This window comes from Eucalyptus grandis, chromosome 3 (genome assembly GCF_016545825.1).
Source record: "Eucalyptus grandis isolate ANBG69807.140 chromosome 3, ASM1654582v1, whole genome shotgun sequence".
NCBI lineage: Eukaryota > Viridiplantae > Streptophyta > Magnoliopsida > Myrtales > Myrtaceae > Eucalyptus > Eucalyptus grandis.
In genome coordinates, this window is record NC_052614.1 from 14,095,999 (window position 1) to 14,122,612 (window position 26,614).

Below are 26,614 nucleotides of genomic sequence, written 5' to 3' on the forward strand. Positions count from 1 at the left end.
TGCTGTCTATTGCAATCTCTCGGGTCTCGAGAATACCCCCCCTTCTCTCTCTCTCTCTCTCTCTGTCTCTCTCTCTGTGTTTCTCTGTGTTTCACGTGCGTTCTGTAGGGTGTAGCTTGGGCTCTTTTCGAAGGCTTTTTCTCTTTTTTTTTTTTAGGTTTTTGGGCTTTTGCTAATCCCCTCCATCTATCCGCTAAGCAAAGATTAGTTGTCAATTTAGAGTCTTCATTACCCGGCCCGACCCATTATCTGGTCCGAAGGGTGATCAATTTGGGGACTTTTTTGGAGGCCTATGGAGGAAGCATATAGGCTGGCGAGACCACCAACATCAGTAAATGGGTTGAAGCGATCTGACCGGCGAATGGCGTGTTTATCATTCGTGTATAAATGGGTCAACCTTATATAACATGGATGATAAATGGATGCTGTTGATAATTGCTAGCCTTAATGCTAGAGGTGGTTGGTTAGTTAGGCAACTCGAAATTAGGGATTTGTGAGTCTGGCAATAGATTGTAATTAGTGCTGATTTGAGTTTGTATCATTTTAATTTTAAGCAAGGAAAAAAACACTTGAGCTTGGATTCTGTTAATGACCTATATATAACATACAAAATGATTAACTTACTAAGGAAGACATGTCAATGGTTATCTTCATGCTAGTCAAGTATATCATGTCGTGTTATGTCCAAACTGTTTCGTGTGGTTCTATATAAACAAAATTGTGTGCTTGAAGTTGCTAGTCATGTTTGAAAACATATCTTCCAATGTGTGAAACCAGGTCACTTCGTTAAAATTGCGTTGTCTGGTTGTACCAGATCAAACCAACTAAAAATTAGGTTGGTCCTCTATTCTAGCTATTTTTAATAGTGAAAATGATGCAATTTTCGTAAGTGAGAGATATTATGTACTTACAAAAGCAACTTATTCAAAAAGTTAGAGATGATATATAGGTTCTGGAAACCCTAGGCCCTTACTACTCGTGGCGCCTACGTAGAGATCTTTTCTAGCCAACCTATGTTGGCCAAAATTGGAAGGCCTATGTGATAAGAACGTCTGGACCACAAACACATTAGACTAGTGCAAATGTGCTCCACCGAAATGACAGAAAGACAGACTAGTGCACATGCATCGATAAGATCATTGTCTAGAAGAATCATATTAAATGAGGCAATGAACTTTCTGTAAGAAGAAATTACAATCTAAGTATGAAAATCGCGCCCTGCACATGCGTTGGGTACGAAGTATTTTGGGACATTTTTAGAGATTAGTCGAACCAAAAATTCAGGTATTTTTATTATCTAGAAGAAATGGGAAAAAAACAATAGATATAGATCATTTAGGTTAAGCTGCATTTGTTTGATTAACGTTCATAAGATTGAGGGTTCACCACATTAATGATTAATTAATGGTCCTAAACTTTGGGCATCATGTCAAAGTACGGGTGCGAACTTATCTCTCTGTGATCCAAATAACTTAAGTAGCTGAAGCCCACGGTGTAGAATGCACACATTTTGTTGGGGGAGAAAAAACACAAACGATAAACATGACAACTCTCTATCACTGACGTGTTAAAAGAGCTGGATAAGACCTACTTTCATGCCGTTTGGACCCTTGTTCACAAGTTCGAATCCCCCCGGTCGCAACCACGATCTCATGAAATCCAAGTTCATCTATGGTGTAGATTCGACCTGTTCACTAGACATAGGATAATCCTGATTGCATTTCAGCCTGTATTTGGTGGTGCAATGGTGATGGTCGGCTCAAAATGGGGCTGAGTATTGCTCAAATCGTACAATCCAACCATAAGTATGGGACTCCAATTGTAACACATAGAGCGATTGTCAGCATTGATCATCCATTCCTACCCTCTTACTTGTAGAAAAAAAACACGACACGACACGACCTCTCTCTCTCGACAAAAAAGTTATTGTTAAATAAATTAATCACAGTCTCAATTAAGTACCTAATTGATCTCATGAATTAGATAAAATGCGAGCGAAATCCACAATTGAAAGGCGACAATGGCAGAGTTAAAATCTTTTACTAGTAGGGCAACACGACAAAATATTATTTTAACACAAGATGGAATTATGTATATTAAATGGATTAATCAAAGTCTCGATTAAGTGCCAAAGTAATCTCATGAATCTGGTAAAATAATATTATGTATGGAGTTACAATCTTCGGCCTGTGGGGGCAATTTAGTGGAATATTATTGTAGCGTAAGAAAAACTGCGCATGCAGCACTCTAAAAGTTTGACGATGTATCCAATTCAATTATCAATCTTGAAACTTTGAAAGTTCAATCCTTAGAATTTTATCTATTAAGTAATCCAGCTTTATCCCTGAAGGAAATAAACAATTGAGAAATAACCAAATTAGTCTTAAACTTAATGTGTAGATGTCAACTCAATCACGGATTTTTAATTTTGCTAATTTAATCATAAATCATTGTGTGAAATTCCCATATAGTCTTTTAAGTCAATTTTTGCCGAAAATAGCTGGAGTGGCGGTCCAATCATCGCTAGTTGACATCAGCGATTTCTGAAAATTAACCGGAAAAACTACATCGGAATTTTCCGGAAAGATTTATGATTAAATTTGCAAAATTGAATAATTTTATGACTAAATTGATATCTATACAATAGGCTCAGGATCAATTGGACAATTTCCCCAACAAACAATATATCGAGAAATTAGGAGATGCGCCAAGGATTTAGCTCGAATGACATGCAAATAAGTGTGTGGAGAAACTACAGTCACATAAAATGTCCTATTCCAATCATGTAGTTGAAAAAGCAATTCAAAGTATCTTTAATATGGGTCGCGTACAAGAATGGATATTCAAATTTAAATTGAGAGTTAAGGAATATGATTACGTGAAAATGAAAGTTCGTAGGCTAGAAACCTCATTTTTCAATCATTCCCATTTCTTCTTTAAGCCTTTTGATAGCTGAGTGGATTTATCATTTGTATACTATTCTTCATGATTTTGACTTATTAAGTTTCATTTGGGCCCGATTCATCATTGAAAACTTTTAACGAGTCAAAACTTACAAAATATTACATTTATAAATACTCAAAATATCGATATATACAAGTAAATAAATTAAAAGTGTCGAGTCACCCCCTCAGCTACTTGTGACACTGTCGCTAGTAGACGCGATACGAAATTGCTTGCATCTAGTAATTTAACGAGATATTAAACTTCTATAGCATACACAATCCACGCCCGACATTTTTCGCTATTAATAATTCCTCACCTTAGTGCAATTTCCCTCTTCTTTTTTCTTCTTAGGTTACACATAAATAAATTCTACCTAAACTTTGAGAATTTAGATCTCGAAGAATTAAGACTAATTTCTGGGCAATTTATGCTATCACTGAAGTGAATGGGAAGTTATTGTCGTTCGACAACTCCGATTGCACGAGCTTTTCACGTTCGAACACCTGGGGCGTGGGGAGAGGAGAGAGCAACCTTAGGGAGCACGGAGGGAGTCCTTGGAGACTTGCTGGATCCGCCAATCACCCGCGCGCTTCCCGCTTCGGAGAGCGACGAGGCTCCCGACGCGCGACACGTGGCGAGCCGTCAATGGCCAAGCGTGCGTTCATCAAGCGAACTGTCACGGTCGAGTTAGATCGGGCGGTTCTCCGGTCGGGATCACCAGCTGCCAGTGCGTTCCCCGCATTGTGCTTCATCATTTTTGGTAATGCTCAGGGTTATGTGTATGCCAGAAGATATGAAAAATTATTAATAAACTTGACGCTCATAAGATTTCGATCCTATTATGATTTATTAAAATTATTAACTAATGGAAGAAACTATTGTCAATATGTGAACAGATTGCATATGTTTAAGCGAAGAAAGAGAAAATTTTGCAAGATTTGAATTCATGTTTTGCATGGTTGTGCGTGATATTGAAAGATAAAATTCTGGAATTGGAATATGTAAATAAGCGATTAGAAATTTTCATTTATGCACTTGTCGATAAATGAAATATCTATAAAATAATCAATTGAAGATACTATGGGAAGGAAAAAAAGATTTGTAATCCCTTGAGAGTAGGAAGTTCTCTTTGCTTTATATAATATTTAGATAAGAAAATGCAGTTATCATGCTAGGAAATTATCCATGACATTACAATAAATACCATCTTAGATTTACTAGATATGGAGCCTATCATTTCAGCAAGGTCAAACACTTATATTGATCTCATCACTTGTTTCCATTTTATCGACCATCATAATCTTGTCGTTACAACAATCCAACACCAGCCTATGAGAAAACTCCTAAGCATTCATCCTACTCCCGCTACTACCCCTTCTATTCCGCCTTGCCTTAACTTGTGCCACCTTCGCTACAACCACTGACTCGACTCCGTTATATTTGGCGAAACCATCACTAGACTCCACATTGACTAAGCCACAGCCTCAATCTCTCTATTTCTTCCCTCCCTTATCTATCGTGGCTCGAGTTTGCGAGCCCGACTACCCTTGATGTTGGCGGCAGCCTTTATCCTGAAAAAAAAAAGAAAACAACCTGTGGCTGTCATCGACTCCGACCAACCTTGGCTGGGGCCCAGCACAACAAGACTGAGATCCAAGACTAGCGCTCCAGCTGAGCCTCAATCTCTGAGCCGGGGCTCCTGGAATTCTTCACAAATAGCTAGAAAGCATGAAAGAAAGAAAAAGAAAGTTTGAATCAAAGAAAATTTCAAACATTCTCACAATTTAAAGTGCGACCGTTCGAAGTTTGGGATCCAATGGTGCATATAATCAATCGCTTTACTCCTTGCGTCCCAATTACATAAGTTCTTGGGACCAGGTATGCCTCATTAAATAATTCGTCCTCGGTGACACGGAGGACGCAAAACTTATTCTATGGAAAAAGATGGCCAAGAAATCAACTTTCGAAAAAGGAAATCTCAGCGTTTATGAGCAAAAGTCATGGTCTCGGGAAAAGGAGAAAACAAGGAGGACAACATGCCACTATGCTCGGAAAATGAACTTTATCTACTCATAGGACTTTTTTCAAAGAGCATGCGTACATACACTTCATGCAATCCTGGCAAAAAGCGGACCTTTCGCCCCCTTATTTTATCTTCAGCTACATTAGCTTTTGGTCCATCAATCCATTTCCGTCAGTCCATCCAGTCAGTGCAGCTTCAGGGACTGCGCGATTTGCGGGATGATTGCATTATAATGTGGGCAGCCCCGGAATCCCATTATCGCCCCAATTTTCGTAGCTCATGCTTCTGTCGGATCCGGAAAATATCATTCGCTCACCACTCGGTGGGGACCAGATGATCATCGTCTATTGGAGACTTCTCTAATCTTGGTTTGCCTTCAATTTATGTTGCGTTTGAATTCTGTTGCCAATTTGGTTTGATTCTTTGGCTTGAGAATGCCCAATTGATTGTGCACACGACTGAAAAAAAGGCTGAATAGCTACGAAACCCCTCATATTTTCTGGTCAATCAATTTTTTATCATCGGTTTACTTAAAAAAGAAAAGAAAAATCCATCTTTCAAAAATCATACTTATGTCCATCCCAAGACTAGACTTCATCCAAAATTGATTTTGGTTATATATATAATTTTTTTTTTCCATTTTTCACCTTAAGTATTTATAGCATTGCAATTAACACTACAATTTTTTGAAGAACCTAATTTTTCCTTTCCTCTTCATACCAAAAGGTTCAAAAATATTTTTTATAAGTAAAAAAAATGACTGATATGACCTACAATATTCTCCCTTGGATTATGCATATGTTTAATTATTCTCCCTGGAATAATAAACCTAGATAAATCTTCTCTCCTTAGGGGCAAAATTGGAATTTTGAAGGACTTATTCCCTCTCACAGACAAGATGTTTACAGGACCGGACATAGATTTAAAACAAATTCAAAATATTAGGTACCTTTTGATAGGATTAAAAGGCTAGAATGAAATCGAAAACCCTAAAAAAGTTGAAATTGCCATTGTCATTTGGCTCTAGAACGAAAAAGGTGCTCATTACAATCGAAATATGTCACCATTGAGGAAAGCCGGTTATCTTTTCATTGACGTTCACTTCGCGGCACCCTCGCATCATGAAGATTAGTCAGCTTCTATAGTTGCTACTCGATGTTTATCTACTTAGCTTTTTCAGTACCAACTTGTGCGGGAGTACCTGTCAAATAAGACCTTCACGAAGGATCAACCCCCTCCGGACTAGGTGGGTGCAGGTTCCTAGTTGTGCCGGGAATTTGCCCTACCTGGAAACCTATTTAATACCGATTAATTTAAAAATCTTAAAACATGGAATAGCGAAATCAATCTTATAAACCTTAATATTCATCTTAAAATTTATGTGATCATATTAATTTCATAAATTCTCCTGCACGTTCCTACCACTATTTTATCTTCACCATAAGTTATATAGTTATAATGGAAACAATATGTTCTTTTAGGAAATCGAATTTGTACAACAATAATGAAAAGTGAATGAAAAGTAGTGATCTGAGGGATTCAATTCAACCACCCACCAGCAACATCCGCTCCCTCCTTTTCTCCTAAAGGGGCTACACACCAACTCCATCTTCCAAAGTGAAAGTAAAGAAAAGCCTTTCTCCATTTTGATTAAACGGTCACAACCTTTTTCACTTCTCTCTCTCTCTCTCTCTCTCTTCTCTCTCGCCTCTTCATTCGTATGGCCGGAGAAATTATTAATGAAGTGGGGACGAAGAGAAGAGAAGAAGAAGAGGAGGAGGAGCGTGTCCAGACAAAAGAACCAAAATGAAATGGAAGCCAAAGAAGGAGGTACAAGAACTACTTTCAGTTTTGTCCCTATAAAGAAACCCATCGCCACCAGCTAAACAGCACATCAGAGATAGACAGAGCGAGAGGCCATATTGGAGAATTTTTCTATCACCCTTCTTCTTTCTAGTTTTCTGCAGGCGCAAGGGAAGGGTCGTGTCTCACTTAGACAGGCACCGAATCCGCCATTAAAGGCAAGGGCATCGATAATATGCTGCTCAGGAACTCCCTTTCCAACACCAGGAAGTTCTTCCAGAGAACCCTAAAGAGCTTCAAGTCCTTCATCTCCGGCGGCGATTACCAAAAGCTGCCGAAAACACCGAACCCCTTCGTCAACCCTTATTCCAACGCCAGTGGAAGCACTGTGTACCCTCCTCCCTCCAAGGACTTGGACCAATTCTATGCCGACTTCACCGACCGATGGGACTCCAACAACGGCAACCATCATAAGGCAAAGAAGGGAGGCAAGGACAGGGCCGCCACGTTCATGGACACAGTTCAAGAAAAGGCGCACCATGAAGAGCATCCTCCTACGAAGTTGTCCTTGTCCAAGCCAACAACTCCATCGAAGAATGATCACAGAGAGAGGAGAGAATTCCCAGGCAAGAAGATGGTGAGAAGCAGCTCTTCCTATGACAAGAGGAGAGAGGGCTCATCACGTTCCAAAAGTGTGAGGGAGGCGAGGAGTGGCTTGATTGCACAGAAGCTGAAGGAGCTGGAGAAGATGGACATGAGCAACATCGATCACGTGCTAGACATCGAAGAGGTCCTTCACTATTACTCACTCCTCACTTGCCCGGCCTATGTCGAGATCGTTGACAAGTTCTTCACCGAGATGTACAGCGAGTTCTTCGGGGTGCTGACGCCGACAGCTCAGGTAGGCCAAGTCCGCAACAGATGATGCCTCTTAACTTTCAACTTTCGGTCCCATCAGAAGATATGGCAAAGATGACGAAGAAAGGAGAAATGAACTGGGGTTGGTCATGTTATTGCCATGGCTCTTTCACTTGAGGTTCACATATTCTCATCAACAGCTAGCCTCAATTCCTGGTCGAGAAATTGCATGTCCTCAAATTCTTTCTGGAGTCTTTTCTCCTGAATGTGGTTGTACATCGTAATTTTACTGATCTGTTCATATAAATTTGCCTCCATAGCGAGGGCGGTTTCTTTGGAGTCCGCCACTAGACAAGCGTTCTCTACGCATGCAATAAGATACGGGATTTTACTACGTAATTTGGTGAAAACCACATTGGAATAAATTGGAATGGATTGACCAAGTGATATAAAAGCTAGCTGCAACAATATTCAAATTGTTTCTCTTTGCAATGCCACCGATGTTACATGTACGTGCGTCGTATATACGCATTCATTCCTAGCGTATGTGTATGTAGATTTGAAAAGCGACCATACATCAATCAAATCGATCGTAGAGAGCTAATTATGGGCGCGGCAGCCCTTCAAATCCTCAGAGCAAACGGGCAAGTCAAGCTTGGTGATCTACTTCCTTCTTGGCACGGCTCGCCCAGCTAGGCCCGCTGAGGTTCGATCATTTCTGTGAGGAATGCTTTGTACCATTTTGACGGGTCAGGATAAGGATTTTCAGGATTATCACCTATCGATGCGAGAGAGTATGGGGTCCATCTACGACACTCTCGGAATGTCCATAAGACTTTATTCTCCTAGGCAAAAAGCAAGGTTGCGAACTATGCATATGACTAAAGCAATGTCGCTATGCTTAGAATAGACTATTGTATCCACATGGTTCACATATTCAAATGCATTTGGGACATTCAATCTGTTGGTCCACCAAACTCATGATCCTTGTTCAAAAAGTTTTACACCTATTGTACAATGGTCAATTTAGTCATGAAATTTTTAATTTTATCAATTAAGACTCAAATCTTTTGACAATTTGCTAATTAGTCATTTCAACCAATCAGTCAAATAATTCTAACATAGTCACTGGCCACTACATGGCACAACCAAGATTGACGTGAACGTTTTTTTTTTTTTTTTTTTTTTTTTTGCAATTTAAAAAAATTAGTTTCTGAATATATTTTTTTCCCCATTGTTCACTTTCCAGAAGGTTGGCAAGGTCACAGCCCTTACTTGTTGCCAACGAGCGGCACTAGCCATTGTTGAGGCGTTGCGGGCCCGTTGGCCCATATGGGAAGTGAAAAATGAAAAAAAATTGATTTTTTTTCTTTAAATTGTGAAAATTATCCACATCAACTTCGATCATACCAAGTAGGCTAGCTAATAGCCACGTCAGTGATTTCCATCCAAGTTTAACATGAAGGAATATGTTGACAAATCATTAAAAGGTTGAGAACTAAATTGACCAAATTGAAAATTTTAAACCCAATTAGCATTTGTGTAATAGAGGAGAATTACCAAAAAGGCCTAAATCTATTGTAATCTTATCAATTTAGTCATAAACCTTTTTTTTTGTCAATTTAGTCTTAAATCTTTTTTTTTTGTTAATTCAAGCCTTAAACCTTTTACATTTGTGACAGTTTAGTCCATTCGGCATATTTTGACTAGCAAATGTCGACATGGACTTTTTAAATAATATTTTAATAAGTTTCAAATTCTTTTATATTTCTTTTTTGTTTTTCTTTTCTTTTCTTTTTTAGTTTTCTCCTCTCCACTCAAGGCCACCGAGGGTTGTCAGTTGACCCTATTCAACTACAGGCGACGGTGTTGTGGCTCTCGCTTGGCCGAGATTTGACGAGGGCATCACGATCCTCACTCAGAGCTAACAAGTGCTGCAACACGCTTGCCCGGTGTTAGCAAGGGCGTCCTAGCCCCAAGTGGAGGGGAAAGAAAATTAGAGAAAAGATTTTTTTTTTAAATTAAATATTTAAAATATTATTAAAACACGTTAATGCTGGTCGGCCATTATTATGCTTAATGTCATTATCATCATAAGACCATATGTTATATATATATAAATATCTTTGATGTATTTGCTAATAATATTTGTTGCGAATGACTTATATTTTCCATTGTGTCTGCTTATATACATTTTATTTTGGAGGAAAAGCAAAGGAAGCAATAAAATGGGTTGGTCAAATTTTAATTGACTGAATGGGTTGTGAAATTGAAATAATACCATCGTTGTGTTTGGTGCAAGGAACAATATTTTTTTTCCCCAAAAGGTACAATTCTTAGAAACAATTGTGGTCCAAAAAGTAGGATGCATCGAAGAGATCCTCCCTTTGACTTTTTGGGGAAATTCAATACTTGAAGTTATCCCAAATTTTAACACACCCATTCACTTTGTTAGATGTCTAAATAGATAAAAAGGAAAGGCTGAAAAAATACAATGGCAAATCCAAATATGTGAACTTTCTTCTTCTCCTCCACCATATCATATATCTCTTGAATTTATGTGTTTGAGTTCGTGATTGAAGAACATAAGTTCAAGAGATATATGATATGGTGGAGGAGAAGAAGAAAGTTGCAATACTTGAAGTTATCCAAAATTAATACGCCCATTCACTTTGTTAGGTGTTTAAATAGATCAAAAAAGAGGCTGAAAAATACAATGGCAAATCCATATATGTGAACTTTCTTCTTCTCCTCCGCCATATCATATATCTCTTGAACTTATGGGTTTGAGTTTGTGGTTGAAGAACACTTTGAAGTGCATTGATTTTGCGTTCTCATTAGAGACACTGTATTATTGAGCTAGTACATCTATCGAAAACATTTGCTCGTACAGGAAAAATAACTACCTTGAAGAAAGCTTTTTAAAAGTTCCTTGCCTCAATCTAAATTTCTCTGCTTCCTTTTTTCTGTTTGATTTTCTCCATTTTCTAATTTAGTTTTTATGTGCATTTTTGAATTTGTAGACTTGTTCTACAACACTATATATAATATGTACACAGATTTCTCGCTGCTGGCTCCAAAACTCTTGCCTGGGCCCAACAATATAGATAACAGGCCTAATGCCCGTCCGAACTTGTGAACAACATTTGAGGACTCAATTGGTGAGACTACTTATGTGAGGCCTATTGCACAAAGAGCCCATTGACTCCTCTCTTTTATTTTTAATTTTTTGAGGAAAACTTTAAGTTTAATTTCTCTTCTTTTTCATTTTCCTTTTTTGGGGTCAGGACACTTATAAGTGAATTCTCTTTATTCCCTTTGTATTCGGCTTAGATAATAAGATTGTTGGAAGGTTGAAACTTTCCGCACATCATGTCCTTATTCGAATCATGCTGCTAACAGTCCATTTTGATGGGTGATTTGATCCATTATAAGACCTTCTAAGCTCGTAATACGGCTTGTTCTTGGCATGGGGTAGCCTCCCATCCTCCTAAACTTATTCATACTGAAAAGAAAAGAAAAGAAAAAGATTGCCTCCTTTTTAAGTTTGTAATAGGTATTGTTAGATTTGCATGATGGTACGTCAAGGAACAAACAGTTAAGTCTCTTAGAAATCGAAGTATCACTGTGATCGCTTAAGTCCTTCTATTTCACGATCGATTATGGCAATCTCCTGAAAAAATGGGGGTTCTTCGCAAACTTATTAGGGAAAAACACTATCTGTTGTCAGCATGATCACGACAACATTCTCTTTTCTTAATATATAAATTATCATGTTCTTCGGCTCATCAATGAAGTATCTGAAATGCAACTAATGGCATAATTGATCATGCTTGCCGGTGTGGTCTTTGTGCATAGCCATAAAGATTGTTTACATTTATAAAAATTATGGTTAATATCTTGAAAAATCTCAATCGATACACCTATGACAAATTTACCCCAAATTAATTTTTTACCACAAAAAAATCCTAAATTGGTACACATTTGACAAATTTACCCCAAACAGGTACATTTAAGACAAAATTATCATCTATTAGTTTCCATTAAATTTTACAGTCAAATTATTAAGTTGAATGATACGTGATAGTTAACCGGTGTATTAGTTTGGGATTTTACTCTCCATTTGTCACAATTATGATTTTTTGTGGTATTAATCCAATTTAACGAAGAGTATGTTTATCACAAATGTATCAATTTGGGGTTTTTGGTGATTGAATAAATTAGTTTGAGATAAATTTGTTACAAGTGTACCGGTTAGGAGTTTTTTATGGTCAATTGGAGTAAATTTGTCACGGGTGTCTTGGTTTAGAATTTTTATGGTTAAAAAATAGTTTGTGATAAAATTATCACACATATACCCGTTTTAGGTTTTTCAAGTTATTAACCCAATAAATTAAGCAATTTTTGTTCTAAAAACAAAATTTGAAATTTTACACAAATTTCAAAAAATTATTAAAAAATAATATGTTAATTCAGTATCAATATTTGTGTCTTGCAAAACTTTTGAGAGCTTTAGATTTAAAAAAGGTCAAAGCACACGAGCCCCGTGATTCATATTAAAGAAGAAGTAAAAAGCAAAAAGTAGAATTCAATTTAAACAGACCAGTAAATTTTGCAATCACTGGCATGGCCTATATTATTTTTCTAAATCGCTTCATATTTGTGATTCTCCGTGTATATAAAACATTTGCTTTTCACTTTTGAGAAGGTGTAAGTGTGAACTAGGCTATCAATGCCTTGTGATAGGATGAATATGTTAATCTATTGGGTTGATCATGACAAGTTTTTGGACTTAAGGAAGCATTTGTTTCATTAAAAATTTCATTATAAAAAAATTATTTTTCATGAATATCATATTTTTAGGAAAATGGTTATTTTTCACTTATTTGATGGTTTAGCAAAAGTGATTTTGTTCTTGCCAAAAAAGAATGTTATTTTCTCCTAATTTAAATTTGTTATTTCGAGTCAGCGTAAAATGTTTTGTGGTAGATCGATAAGTTTCCCGTTATCCAAATACCGGATAGTCGGAAACAAATTTTGAAACAGTTTTTCAAACAAATGGATCCTAGGGTTTATACTTGCGACTTCTCTCAGCCCATTTTCTCGAGAAAGTCACACAAGTCAAATCCAAAGAGGCTTTTAATCACCAACGCAACACAACTCAACGACACGCGGCAAATCCTGTTAAAAGTGAAGGGGATGGCCTAGCCGAGTAAGAGAAAGAGAACTTGATTTTGTCCAATCAATGTGGGGATGTAGTGAGCCCAAATGGGAGGAGATTTCGTAGCTGACGGATCCTAGAGTATAGTAAATATTGCCTATTGGGGCATCTTCTCTCGAAATGGATCGCTAGGATTATGATAAAACCCATTTGAGATTAACGAGGAATCTTGGAAAGGCCTCAAAGTCTTCTTCCCCAAATGGACTTAACTGCGACGTTTTCAAAGCATATATCCCGAGCGAAGATGTCCCTCGATATTCCTTTGAAATTTCCAGCAGCTAAACGACAATTTCCACCCTTGAAGTCACCGAAGTCTTCTGTGCGATCCAGGTCTTTGTCCATCAATCATAGGATGCTCTCCCAAAAATTTCAGTGCTGATCCTCTGTGTCTACGCCCTGAGATGGTTGAATTCCGACTAATGATTGAGCCGGAGAGTATGATACGTGATGGCCTTTTGTTGTGGACTTCCGCGTAGCAAGCTTATCTACTTTGAAATAAGTGAGTACTAATGAGTAATGTAATTATTTTGCCATCCCATCTATTTCTGATCTACTTTGAAATAAGTGAGTACTAATAGGGAGTGGTGTAATTATTTCGCCATCGCATCTATTTCTGATTAAAGGCATTTTTTGAATCAATCAATTTTCTAATTGATTGGTTACAGACATGAACATCATTCATACTATATTTCATTCACACAAAGTTCCAAATGGTATCGTTTTTAAGTACTTGATCCCTTTTTATACCCTCATTTTAATCGGAACATATAAGGAAAAACCCCCAATGAAATGAATTCTGTGTTTTGTTGTACACACAGTAGGGAGGTCTTTTTTTTTTTCAGATTCCAGCCTTTGGTTCGTGGACCGATAAAGACATAAAACCACTATGCTCTATAAGTTGCATCTCAGATCACATCGCCTCTCTTTTTAGCTCAATTGTACTAAGATTCCTGCACTCTCCAAGAGCTAGACTGGATGTCGCTGCACGAGAGGAGAGAAAGAAGGAGGAGTATCGTCCCCGAAGATCTTCCGGATTTCTATGAGAGACTCCCCAACACGTGGAGGGAAGGATGTTCATATGATTGATGAAAGACGAGTCGCCCAAGTGGGTGGTCCATAGGTCGAAAACGAAAAGTCATGGAGGTACAGTATGAGGCCGCACTAAAGATCCCCGGTTGATAGATTGGTCCTTGAATCGCCTAATTCACTCTATACCGTCCGGCGACATTACCAAACACATTAGTACCATGTCGGTAGACAGCAGCTTCCGCTTGCGTGATGGATTATACAACGACTTCTAATGGCTAATATCTTGGCGGTCCGAGGATCGATGTAACTTTTTTTTCCTCCTTGGGTTCACGTTGAATGCTTTGTAAGATCCGAATCAAAAGTGTAAGGTGAATCTTCTGAACGGGCGGTGCGCGCTTTCTCTCTCTCTCCCACCCTCTTTAAGGAGTAGTCATCTTCATGACTGGTGAAAAATCTCGCGCCTGCATGAGTTGCCCTTGTCAATACCACGTAATAAAGTCGCACTTCCTCTTTGTACTTACCCCCTTCGTCGTTTTCCCATCGTGGCAGCCATTAGATAACTCTTGGTTGAATTGCCGAATGCTTCCCTAATTTGGCTCAAAGATAAACGGAAGTGGTTTCCCACGTAATTACTAATTACGTGAGTAGCCCTGCCGTCAAAAGGATGACAAAGTTGGCTTCTGTCTAAATGTAGAAATTTAATGGATTGTGATTAGCCGGTGGATGCAAGACAACTTATCCCTTGAAATATGCAAGACACATTACCGATATGTGCTAAATATGACTCAACTCATTGAGTGACATGAATGACTCTTAAGGTTTATCTGAGGGGACTCGCCGTGATTAAAACATGAAACATACTTCATCTGTACCACAAAGCACTTGATCATTTAGACAACCTCTTGGGAGTTTAGTGAGCGTGTGAAGAGTGCATAAATTATTAGTAAATGACTTACAACTTACATCTATTATATTTATTAGTACTCCCCTTGGCATTTGATCCTGCACATTGAAAAGTACCATGGAAACATTGCCACATTAATAAGATACCCTGAAAAATATAGGAGTAACAAGCGGGATAAATTTAAGAGGGTGTTGTGCCACATTGATTTGATAAACGATTTTGTGGAGATATACTTGTGAGGGTATTAAGTGTTAGGAGGCATGTATGAATGAGTTATGTTAGAGAAATCCTATATTGGAAAATTAATGTGGTGTAAAGTAGTTAACATATCATAATTGACCCATAATTCATTGGCTTAAGCTTATGAGTGAAGGTGGATCCAATTGGATATATTGACGGATTAGGATTTGGGTTCCTTCTTGGCCATATATTGGAAGAAGGTATCGGGCTTCTACTACGCACTCCTTACAACTTCTGGGTAGCTAAGTGTTGTGGTGTGGAAACGGAGGCCCATAAGTTGATGCTGAATGATACCTCAATTAAAGGGGAGCGGGCCTAACACTATAACTCCTTGGTAAGCTTTTAAGTGAATATGGGTTTAATTGGACATATTGATGAGCTTGAACTTGGACTCCCTCTCCGCGATCTCCTCGGAAAAAAGGCACCAGATATCTACCACGTGCTCCTAACATTAAGCATAAGAAAGACATGTTAGTGTAAGGTCAAATAATTGATATATTCAAGTTGGAACATAACTCATTATTTAAGCTTTTGAGAAGAAGATAGGGGTCCATTGAATGAGTTTTTTTTTTATCGAACCACTAGATGAGTTAATGAGTTCAGAATTAGGCTTCTTTTTTATAATCTCACCCTAGGAAGGTATTGGACTTCCACTCCATATTCCAATAGATTTGAACTCTTATACCAGTCAGGCTACTACTTCTCATAAAACCTGAATTTATAACAAAATGAATCCCATTATTTATCTAGATATTTTAAGATGCAATATATTATATTTAAAGTTAAGGAAATATTTGGTTATCTCTCTGGTTGCTACCTAAAATAAACTCTCATTTTGATCTAAGCACATGTGCTCGATCTAGTTAAAGACAAATCATCCATGATGAGAACAACGACTCCACATGGAACTTCCTCAAGTTTTGGCATTAATAAACGAGACCAACTAAGAATCAAATATGAGACCTTACCCTTTATTTAGGCTTAAAATCCAAAATGCTTTACCCAGTAAACTTAACTCCATGGAATTAGATATAATCATAATGATTGCATGTCAGATATGAATATGTAGGGCGACATCAGCTCTAAAAGATCATGATGATGGTGATAGAAGACCAAATCTCTCGCATGGTTTCTATTAAATGGTGATTGTTACTTCGATGGTTGGTCAGTCTTCAAGACCACCTACTTGATAGATGGGTCCAAACGTGATTAATAGAAATGCCAATTCATGCTAAGACCACTATCCTTTACTACTGTCGGTGGAAAATATCCCATAGTCGATCTTGCATTTATTAACCTCAATAAACATGTTTGCTTTCTTAATAAGTAGTTTCTTCATAATAAAGAGATTCTATCTAAAATTGAGGGGGAAATTATCAAAAAGTTTTAAAATTATTGCACTTGTACCGATTCAATCCTAAATCTTTTGATAATTTGTTATTTTAGTCATTCTGGCCAATTTTGACTAGAAAACATTGATGAGACGATTTGGTCAATACCAATTGTACTATGTGACAAGGCTGGCATGGACGTAGACAAATTTTTCTGAATTTTTAAATTAGTTTTCCTTTTTTTCTTTTTTTCTTTTACATTTTTTTCCAACTCTTGGCCGGCAAGGGTGTTAGCCCTCGCCTTGATCCACGCTAGGCTGTGACCCTCACTTATAGGGTCACAAGTCCTCACCTATGGCTAGCGAGGGTTGGCCAACAACCTTCAAACCCTTGTCGGCTAAGAGTTGGAAAAGAAAAATGAAAAATAAAATTATATATATATATATATATATATATTCAGATTTTTTTTTAAATGCAAAAAAATTATCCACGTTAATATTGATCATGTCACGTAAGACGGTCAACACGATTAAATTGCCATATTAGTATTTTTTGACCCAAATTGATCCTAATGTATTAATTGGCAAATTGTCAAAAGATTTCAGAGTAAATTAACATAATTGAATAGTTTAGGATTGGAAATTGTCAAATTGGCACAATTGAAAGATTTAGGATTGAATTGGCACAATTGTAAAGTTTAGGATTGAATTGACACAATTGTAAAATTTGGGACTAAATTGACACAAATGCAATGAATTTATGATTTTTTTGGTAATTTTCTCTATAATTGAGTGCATATACTTCATGACTCCAGTGATCTTGCGCAGGGAAAAGAAAACCCTAAAGCCATGTCGTGTCATTGACTTGTCGACATTTAACAAAAATAATATATACGAAATAACTAAATTAATAAATCATCAAAATGTTTAAGACTAAATGGACACTATTAAAAGATTTATAATTGAAAATTTTGTGACTGAATTGGCACACATGCTATAAATTTAGAATTTTTTTTGGTAATTTTCTCTAAAATTGAGATTGTATGGCAATCCTAAGCAGGGGAAAGAAAACCCTAAAGCCATATCATGTCACTGAGTTGCCGACATTTCAACAAAAAGAATATGCAAAGAGAATATAGAGAGTTCACATCGTCCATCTCGACGTCAAGCTCATGAGGCGACGCATTTAATGTGCAGTAGCAGGGAATGGTCCAGCGCGGAAATTATAGAAAACCCTCAAGATTGGTATGACTAGCCGTATAACCCTAATAAATTCCCATGTTGGACCACATTGAATAAAAACACCTCGTGTAAACCCATCAACATATCAGGATGGGACCAAAGGGGAGCTGGGGACGAGCATGAAGGCCATATGCGCACTCGCCTTAAGCCCTCCAGGCCAATGCAGAGCCAGGTTTTGACATGCAATGGCGCCAAGGACTGTCACGTGCCTCTGGACCATGCAGCACACATCTTTTGTAGGGCTAGAGAGAGAGAGAGAGAGAGAGAGAGAGAGAGAGAGAGAGAGAGCGAAGGGGGTTGCTTTCTATATCAGGGGACAGCTAGGGCGTTTTCAAGCGTTTTTCGACGAAATATACACTTGGCTTATAGAACAGATGAACCAACAACTCTTCTCTCAATCGCTCGTTGGGCATTTCGGTGACTGCAATTGGTGGAGGCGGCACCCACTATGAAAGACACAGCTTTGTTTTAAGCTCGAGCTTGCTTTCTTGAGTCCAGATGATGACTCAAGACTTCAGAAAAAGAGGCCAGACTGAGTAGTTTCCTAAATCGCATGTATGATCCATCTGCTTTTCATGAGCTATCACTTGGGACTTCCGGAAACGCCCAGTAGTAAGCATGCCAAAACAACAAAACCCACGAAATCGTAACATGACAACATTTAAATAGGATGATAACTTGAGATCATCTACATAGGCTGTCCTGCTTTTCGATGACAAATTCTGGACTGTATGAAATTATGTACTTATTTTTGCTCTAAAAGCACATCAATTAGTGCAGTTAACAGTATCTTGAGTCATCTGATTGATGGTTTTTCGTCGTATCTTGAAGTCTCATATAGCGAGCCTAGAAGGAAAAAAAGAAAAGAAAAAATCGATTGAAAAGTGAGGAAGAAATTAGTGTTAGACGGTAGTAGCTGATGAAGCCGTGGACCCAAAAGATATCTTATGGGGCAGGCAATAATTAGTAGGACCCATTTTTGGTCCTAAAATAATGGGATTTTCCAAGAACTCTTTGACGTTGATGGTCTCAATCTCTCTCTCTCTCTCCCCTTCCTAGTCTTGAGTTGCTTTCATCTCATCTCAAGCCAATCCAATGATTTGCCATGCTTGACTTTGGTAGGGATATAACTCCCAACGACAAACCTCTCTCAGCTCACTCTCATCTCTCCAGTTTAGCAATTAGCCAAACCAATGCAATAATGGACCGTCCACTCATTTTGATCCGCTTCACTAGTCAACCATTTCAGTCAACAAAAAAGGAAATGATTTGTGAAAGTTGTGTATATCAACTCATTCTAAATATTTAAAGAGTGATATGGAGAAGGACATGATATTTATTTTTCTTTTAAATGCCAACAATATTTCAAAGAAGGTGCCAACTATTTGCGGCGCTGTATAATCAATTAGGACCCCTCTCTATCATTTTTGAATGCACGCTTATTGGCAACAGTATCTATGAAAATAACCGACCTCCCTGTTGATGTGCCTTCTCATAAAAAGAGGATGGCCTTTAGCTTTTGTGAAAGGTTGTATGCATTTGTTATAATTTTTTTTTTTTTATGTGTATCCCCTCCTAAACAGTTAATATATAAGGTATATTGCCTGTGTAAAACAATATTTGTCCAAAAAGCAAAGACATTGAAACTTTCACTTATTAGTGAGTTGAATTTATTTATAATTATTAAAAACTATTTACGCATTATCAGCCAAAATCCTATTTCTAAGATGATTATTTCTACTTCCAATGTTTAGAATAATAATCCATGTAATCTTCTCTTTTAAGGGAGTTATATTTGCTACTTGAATGGCTTTGATAATTCATCAACCTCGCTTTCTTAGTTCCTTCCGACTTTCACCATATAACAAATAACTTCTACATGATTTTGAGGTATTCTCTCTAATAAGGACCTTGTTCCCATGTATCCATAGAGAACTAATTGAGTTAATTAAAGTAGGGACAAAAAAAAAAAACTACATCGAGACATTTTGAAAATTAGAAAAGTGCACGATTTGAAAAGATTAAGTATTTCAGGTGTTATATTACAATACCTTAAGTCATTGGTCGCATAATATAAAGACGACTGGTGCATAAAAAACTGCAAAAAAAAAAAAAAAATCTTAATTGATTGCCACTAAGATACTAGTTAAGAAGATCATTACGACAAAATGTCGTTACGAAATTCTTTTAATTTTTTTTTTAATGGTCGGCAAATTCTTGGCAGGAGAGTTTGCATTCATATTTCAAAATCTCCCTTTGGTGCACAAGTGCACCGTCACCATCAATCCAATTTGTGGTGACCTGCTTTTGAAAACCTACTTTTTTTTCTTTTTTCTTTTGTTTTTTAAATCTTCGGGTTTATATCCAAATGAGTCCTGCAGGGACCAAATAAAAACAAAGAAGATCTTAAATTTCAAATCAGTATGACGTACTTCCCGAAAAATTTAAATGATTGAAAATTCTCTCATTTCTTCATACTTCTGACAAAATCCTACTTGAAGTTACGTACATTAATATGTACAAAATCGAATATACTTTCATAGCTAAGGGTAGGCTCATTATTTTTCAATTTGCCATTTAGTATCACATGGTATAATTAGAAGATGAGGCGTGAATAACATGAAGGTTTTTTTTAAGACCACCAAAAATTGAAATAATTGAAAGCAAAAATAGAGAGAGATTAGACCAATAAAAGAAAACAAAAAAAAAAAGTGAGGGGAAAAAAAAAAGACGATGAGGGTGAGCATCCGAAAGGTAGCTGTTAATTGTATTTGAATTTTTGTGTGTCCGCCTACTTTGCATACCGATGTCATGATTTTTATGATGATCTGATATGCATTGAAAAATTTTGTGACGATAGTTTCAATAATTTTCTTAGGATTTAGTTTGTAATGTTTGTATTTGGATTTAGGGTTTTGAGTGACTTTTCTCTTTCAGTGTACTTTGAGTTTAAGTGGTGAATGTCTTCTCCTCCTTTGCCTGTGAACGTTGGCCAACAACCAAATTCCCCTCTATTGGCTAGATTTATAGATCCCCTAAATGTGAACTTCCGTGGTTGGTGTGGTTGATTTGGATGTAAGGAAATTTTCAACTCGAGAACTGAAAGTTGGCCGTTCAAACCCCACCAAATACATGCGGACAATTCTGGATCAAGGCCACCTATGCAGGCTACAGCCCTTGAAGTTAAGCAGTTCATTAGACTTGCAGAGTGATTTATTGATCTCCAGACATTTGGCCCTCTGTGCTCGTACCTTGAGTTATGAAACACCTGTTAAATCAAAAGCACTCGGAACTAGAGATTCTCTTTTATCAGTAGAATGTAAAAAGTGAAATGACATGTGAAAGATGAATGACATTCCTTTACTTATACGTAAGTTTAGTGCTGAAAATTATCTGAGGGCCACGTACTCCTTCGGACAGTTGCCCGACTCCTAATCGCTTTTCCTCGCCTTCCGAGTGACGCTTTCACGTTCGGTTCCATCAGAAGATGATATACGGATGGTCCCTAAGGATATGACCAATGATCTCTAATTCATTTAAAATACGCAAAATGTTCTAGGTGGGACAAAAAGCACCAATCATAAGAAGTCTAAGCCTCGCACACGTGGCATGAAGAAGCTTCCAGATCGTATGTCATACGCCGTACAAATGTGTTTATACGTATAACATAAGTATACCGATCATTATATTTATGTTTATGGCTGAAGCCCGACCTGATAGAAGTCCGGCTGGTATTTTAGATGTCGTCGAAGTCCATGGTGGAGCTTGTTCTTGGATTAAAAAGGTAAAAAAATTACGAAAATCAAGGTTTCCAAGTTTGAGTCAGCAAGCCGCACATGAACATATAAAAATGAAATCTTTCTTTGTGTGGGTGGGTTCTCGGTTCAACCAAAATAAAGTGGCTTCTCTTCTTATTTTACACAGAGTTTCCATTAGAGTGTTCTGTATCTCTCTTGAAATTCTATTGAAGATATCACTATTAGAGATTATGAGTAAACACAATTGAGAATCTTTTGAGTGTAATTTGAGGTTAGAAAACACGCAAACTATTGAGTGATTGTAAGCTCTATAGTTCTCCAGATTCATGGTAATTTTCTTGACAGCTGATTCTCTCGGTGAATGAGGCATTGGCACCGAATCGAATCACGTAAATCTATGATGTCTATATATTTCTTTTTGATTGCTCTGTAATTTCATTCTCTCGCATTTGATATTGAATTGCAAGACGTGGTTAGCTTCTATGTTATTTCAAACATGTAGAAATAGTTCCAGGCACTAGAATTGATGGGCACATGTTGATGACAAAGACCCATATTGTGCAAAATAAGATCATCTATATAAATGGACATTGCTGTACATACATTGCCCTCAAATGCACCGTGGAAGAGAAAAGTACTTAAGCAAGAATGACCATCTAATTCAACTTCTACAGAAATTTCTAGCACTAACACCCAAGCTTTCATTCCCATCTGTGATGAGTATATCTAACTAAACAAAGGACAGTAAACTTACAACAATTTACACATGTACAAACTTCAGAAATTTAATCTCCTTCACTTCTTCTTTTTTTTGCCCCCGAAATCCTCTTCGGTTCACCTATCCGGCCACCAAAGAAAATGACCTTCATGTCACTAACTTAATCAATTCTTGTAAAATTCTCTCACTCACTCTCTCTCCCTTTTCTAGTCTTTTTCTTTTCCCACTTAAATCAGCAACATGTTGCTGCTTCCGATCCTAATTGATGAAATCAAGGATTTATAATTCCAACTGTTTAGGGATGTAGAGGTGTTGCATGAGACAAAGCCGTGAAATGCATGCCTTCAACATCTAAACGCCACAGTTGCCCAATGTCTTGAGAAATGCTTCTCGCATCCAAGGAAGCACCGAGGAGGCCGCGTTTGGTGAATCCCACGGAGTACAGCCCGTTCTTGCCTTTCCATCCATTTGGGAATGGCTTCTTTGGGAACCCATCTTCCTCAGAGAACATGTCTCCCTCCTAATTATGGCAACCAAAGAAAAAAAAAGAGGAATTGCTCTTTCAATGGCCTTTTGTCATTCTTGTAGGAAAAAAAGAGTTAATTTCTAGATTTTGATTTTTGATTGATGGATAGAAAGAAGAGGAAAGAGAGAGAGAAAGAGCATGTACCGACCTTCAACCACGAGGGCACGTTACTTCTATACCCTGTCGCGAGGATAATAGCATCGAAGGTCTCCGATTTCCCATCAACAAACTCCACGGCATGGCGTCGTATTCTCTTTATCCCACGGAAAACCTATACAATTGCAACCCGCACCAGATCAATAATCGTTTCGCGTCTCTCATCAAAAGTAGAATTGATATTGCAAATGAATGCTAATTGGAGATACTAATTAGGATGTTGAGGATGACAATTGGATTTGCTTATCACATCGATGATAGAGATCGAAAGAAGGAAGTAAGGAACCCGACCTTGATATGTCCACTTTTGATTTTTGCAAGCGTACCCACGTCCAACACCGGCGTCTTGCCAGACATGCTCTTGAGCTGGAGAGGTCCGACCTTCGGGCGATTAAGGCCGTAGCTAGTGGTGTCGCCGAGGATAAAATACGACATCAATAGTAGAAACCAATCCACTAGGCTGATGGGGAGCCACTTGAGCAACCACATGGATATGCCAAAAGTCGATCGTCCGAGCATCTCTTGAGGTAAGACGTGCACCTGCAAACACTCCAGAAAGAAAAAGTCGCTTAAAAAGCATAAAAAACCAATGGTCCAAAAGGATGAGATCACATATATATTATGATGAGCTTGTAAAAGATCCAGGGCACGACGCTCGCATATTACATTTATTCACCCGTAACTTTACTGCAACCTCTGAAAGCTGAACCCTTTTTTTCCTGGCGATGCGGTCCACCTTGCGCATGCGAAGCAAACTTCAAGAAAGTCTGTATTTAACACACTTTTTTAATGGAAGATCATACCACACTAAATAACAGTTTGATTGTTTGTCAGTGATTAAAAGAATACTACTTTGAAAACCCAATATAGCTGAAAGAAGGCACTTCGTAATCAGTTTCTTTTTATGCTTATGGATTGCGGGGTCAAACAGCAATGGCTGAAGTGATGCCTCTTTTACAGCGGTGACAATGAACTTCGTTTCTTATCGAATTGTTCACCCTAGTCATTGGGGAGTAAACACAAGCTTTACTAAAGAAAGAGAGAGTTCTTGTTTTGAACTTGAAGAAGTTATGTGATGCAAATAATTGGTTGGAATAAAATTTGGTAGAAATGATGCAAATCCAAAATACCCAGAAAAGGGAAAACTCTTTTTCTCATTGTATATATTAAGGGTATACAAATTTGCTAGGTTTTTCACAGGAAGAGAGCCCGATTAGTGCTTACCGAATCTCTAACAGCAAGAGATGGACAGGCATTGAAATTGCAAAGATCCAAGCTCACTTCCATGCCCGAATTCCCGCATCCAATCACCAATACTCTCTTCCCACAAAAAATCTCACCACTCTTGTAAGAGCTTGTGTGCAGAATCTGCCCTCCAAAGTCGCTCATCCCTTCAAATTGTGGGACGAGCTCCTCAGCATTCTCCCCGGTCGCCACAATCAGCCACCGGCTCAAGTATTCGGTCTCTTCCCCCTTATGACCCGAGCTCTTGACTCGCCAGCACTGTGAACTTTGATCAAACTCCGCATTCGTGACTGTTTGATTGAAAACCGGCCTCAGGTCGAAGCGTTTGGTGTACAAATACAAGTAGGCAAGGAATTGTTGCTTTGTCGGGTAGGTTGGGAAGTCTTTGGGGAATGGCATATGCGGAAGCTCGCAGAATTGCTTCGGGAGGTGAAGGCGAAGGCGGTCATAGGTCTTGTGTTCCCACAAAGATCCTATGCAATTAGTCCTTTCGAGGATCAAGCTCGGCACACCTCGTTCTTTTAGGCAAGCAGCAGTGGCGAGCCCCGACGGGCCAGCGCCAACTATCAAAGGCCCATTTACAGGAGGATCTTGAACTCGCTTAACTTCCATTTCTCTAAGATAGTCCATTAACATGTGATCTGAGAGATCAAAGGGTGTACATAGAAGAGATTGCTATGCTTCAACAATGATTGGAGGGAGCGTGATGTGGAAAACTAAGTCACGCTTTACACTGGTAGTGAGATTTCGAGAAGATAATTTCTTTGTCGCCTAAGAAAATCGAGGCATGTTATGGGGCATTTTTCTTGGAATTCTGGGGTTGGATTGACTGAAAAGGGCTTGTGAGTCTTATCATCTCCTCTAAATTCAAACGAAAGGTGTGCGCCCTATGTTTTGTTCTCCCTAGGAGAAGAAAAAAGAGAACGATGTAAGATAGACCTAAGAAGCGTAGAATGAGAGAGAGAGAGAGAGAGAGAGAGAGAGAGAGAGAGGCAGAAAGGTGTAATCGAGGAAGAAGAGAACAGTGTTTCAAATATATATACGTTTTTTTTTTTTTTTTTTTTTGAGCAAGTCAAATATATATACAAGTTTTTTTGATCAGTCCTACTCTATTCCTACTCTACACTCACTCGCAGACTTGTGCCCTGCCTCGTGTAGGGCGTGGGAGTCGCAACCCACTCTCGAAACTTACTCGTTCCTACCCCCATCCCCCCCTGAGAAGGTGGAGATTTGAACCCCTCACCTCCCCCTTCCATGTTGGAAGGGTGGCCATTGGAGTAAACCTCCAGTGGTTTATATACGAGTTTGGTGAGTGTCAAAGTGATTATATAATTAGTGGGGCAACTCCATTGAAGCAATTAACTTCCATGAATCACCAACAACCACCATCGTCTTGAACTCGGCGACACCACAGGGCAAACGCACAAGAATGTACCTAAGAAACTCAGAAAGAACATTCTTTGGCCAAAATAAAGTAAATTAAAAAGGGTTAATACCCTGAAAAACCCTAAACTTGTACACTTGTGACAAATTTACCCCAAACTATTTTTTTTACCATGAAAAACCCCAAACTGGTAAATCGTGACAAATTTACCTCGATCGACTATAAAAAACCCTAAACCGGGTACATTTATGACAAGTTTACTCCAAATTAATTTATTCGACTACAAAAAACCCCAAACTGATAAATTTGTGATAAATATACATTCCACTAAATTGGATTAATACCACAAAAAAATCAACAAAATTGTAAACCGTGACAAACGGAGTGTACAATCCTAAATTGGTATATTAATCAACTGTCACGTTTCATTTAACTTAATAATTTAACAGTAAAATTTAACGAAAACTAACATAGGGTAAATTTGTCACAAGTGTATCAGTTTGGGGTTTTTGGTGGTCAAAAATAGTTTGGGGTAAATTTGTCACAAGTGTACCAGTTTGGGGTTTTTGGTAACTAACCCAATTAAAAAATTAGGACGAGCATACCCTTTTCTTTTCTTTTCTTTTCTTTTTCTCTTCTTTTTTTTTTTTTTTTTTTTTACAGTGACTGCAATATAGCTAATGCCAGAATCTTATTATTGGTGAAAGGAAACTACTTACAAAAACGGATGGCAAAGATGAAATTGAAAGGTCAACCATTTAATGTTCAAGATGTGGACGTTTTTTTTATTAGGGTTTTCTTGAGAGATCGATGGTCCCACTAGTTCTTTGGTTTCCAGCAAGGAGAGAGAATCCATTGAAGAGAAGAAGCGAAGCCTCGCGTGATCCCCCAAAGACCTTTCCACAGTTGCAAACCGTTCGATTTAAAGGCTTTCTCGAGCTGCCATCATGTGATTTTTAACCACGTAGCCCCTGTTCCTTCGAATTTTGAAGGTCACAAGGACTCGCCAAATTATTACCAACAAAGATAGAACGCCATGGAAAGGGAAATGGTTTCAAAAATTAGTAATGAAGAACGTGTGGGAGGAAGGATTTGCTTATGAATTTGATTACTTAGACAATAATATAAATCGATCATGTTTTGAAATGGAGTTGGTGCTCACACATGAAGTGGAACAGAAAAAGTAATTAAATTAAAAACTCGAAGATGTGTTTAGGAGAGTGAAGTCCCC

At 38.0% G+C, this 26,614-nt stretch overlaps 2 protein-coding genes across 2 annotated transcripts; one reads left to right on the forward strand and one right to left on the reverse strand.

Annotated features, from left to right (window-relative positions):
- Window positions 1-6,571: 6,571 nt before the first annotated feature.
- On the forward strand, window positions 6,572-8,106 carry LOC104436600. Its single transcript, XM_010049430.3, has 2 exons — window positions 6,572-6,799; window positions 6,927-8,106. The coding sequence occupies exon 2, from the start codon at window positions 7,008-7,010 to the stop codon at window positions 7,695-7,697; it is 690 nt and encodes a 229-aa protein (XP_010047732.1). The 5' UTR covers window positions 6,572-6,799; window positions 6,927-7,007; the 3' UTR covers window positions 7,698-8,106.
- A 13,853-nt stretch (window positions 8,107-21,959) lies between these two features.
- LOC104436601 (indole-3-pyruvate monooxygenase YUCCA2) lies at window positions 21,960-24,611 on the reverse strand. Its single transcript, XM_010049432.3, has 4 exons — window positions 23,979-24,611; window positions 23,046-23,294; window positions 22,747-22,869; window positions 21,960-22,592 (listed from the first exon to the last, which is right to left on the reverse strand). Exons 1-4 carry the CDS (start codon window positions 24,609-24,611, stop codon window positions 22,368-22,370), a joined length of 1,230 nt encoding a protein of 409 aa, XP_010047734.2. The 3' UTR covers window positions 21,960-22,367.
- Window positions 24,612-26,614: the final 2,003 nt, after the last annotated feature.

Coding starts and splice junctions, on each gene's coding strand:
- LOC104436601 (XM_010049432.3), bottom strand. CDS start 24,611: ATGGAAGTTAAGCGAGTTCAAGATCCTCCTGTAAATGGGCCTTTGATA. Junction 22,870..23,045: donor TCAAAAGTGGACATATCAAG/GTCGGGTTCCTT, acceptor GCAATTGTATAG/GTTTTCCGTGGGATAAAGAG. Junction 22,593..22,746: donor ACGTGCCCTCGTGGTTGAAG/GTCGGTACATGC, acceptor TGCCATAATTAG/GAGGGAGACATGTTCTCTGA.
- LOC104436600 (XM_010049430.3), top strand. CDS start 7,008: ATGCTGCTCAGGAACTCCCTTTCCAACACCAGGAAGTTCTTCCAGAGA.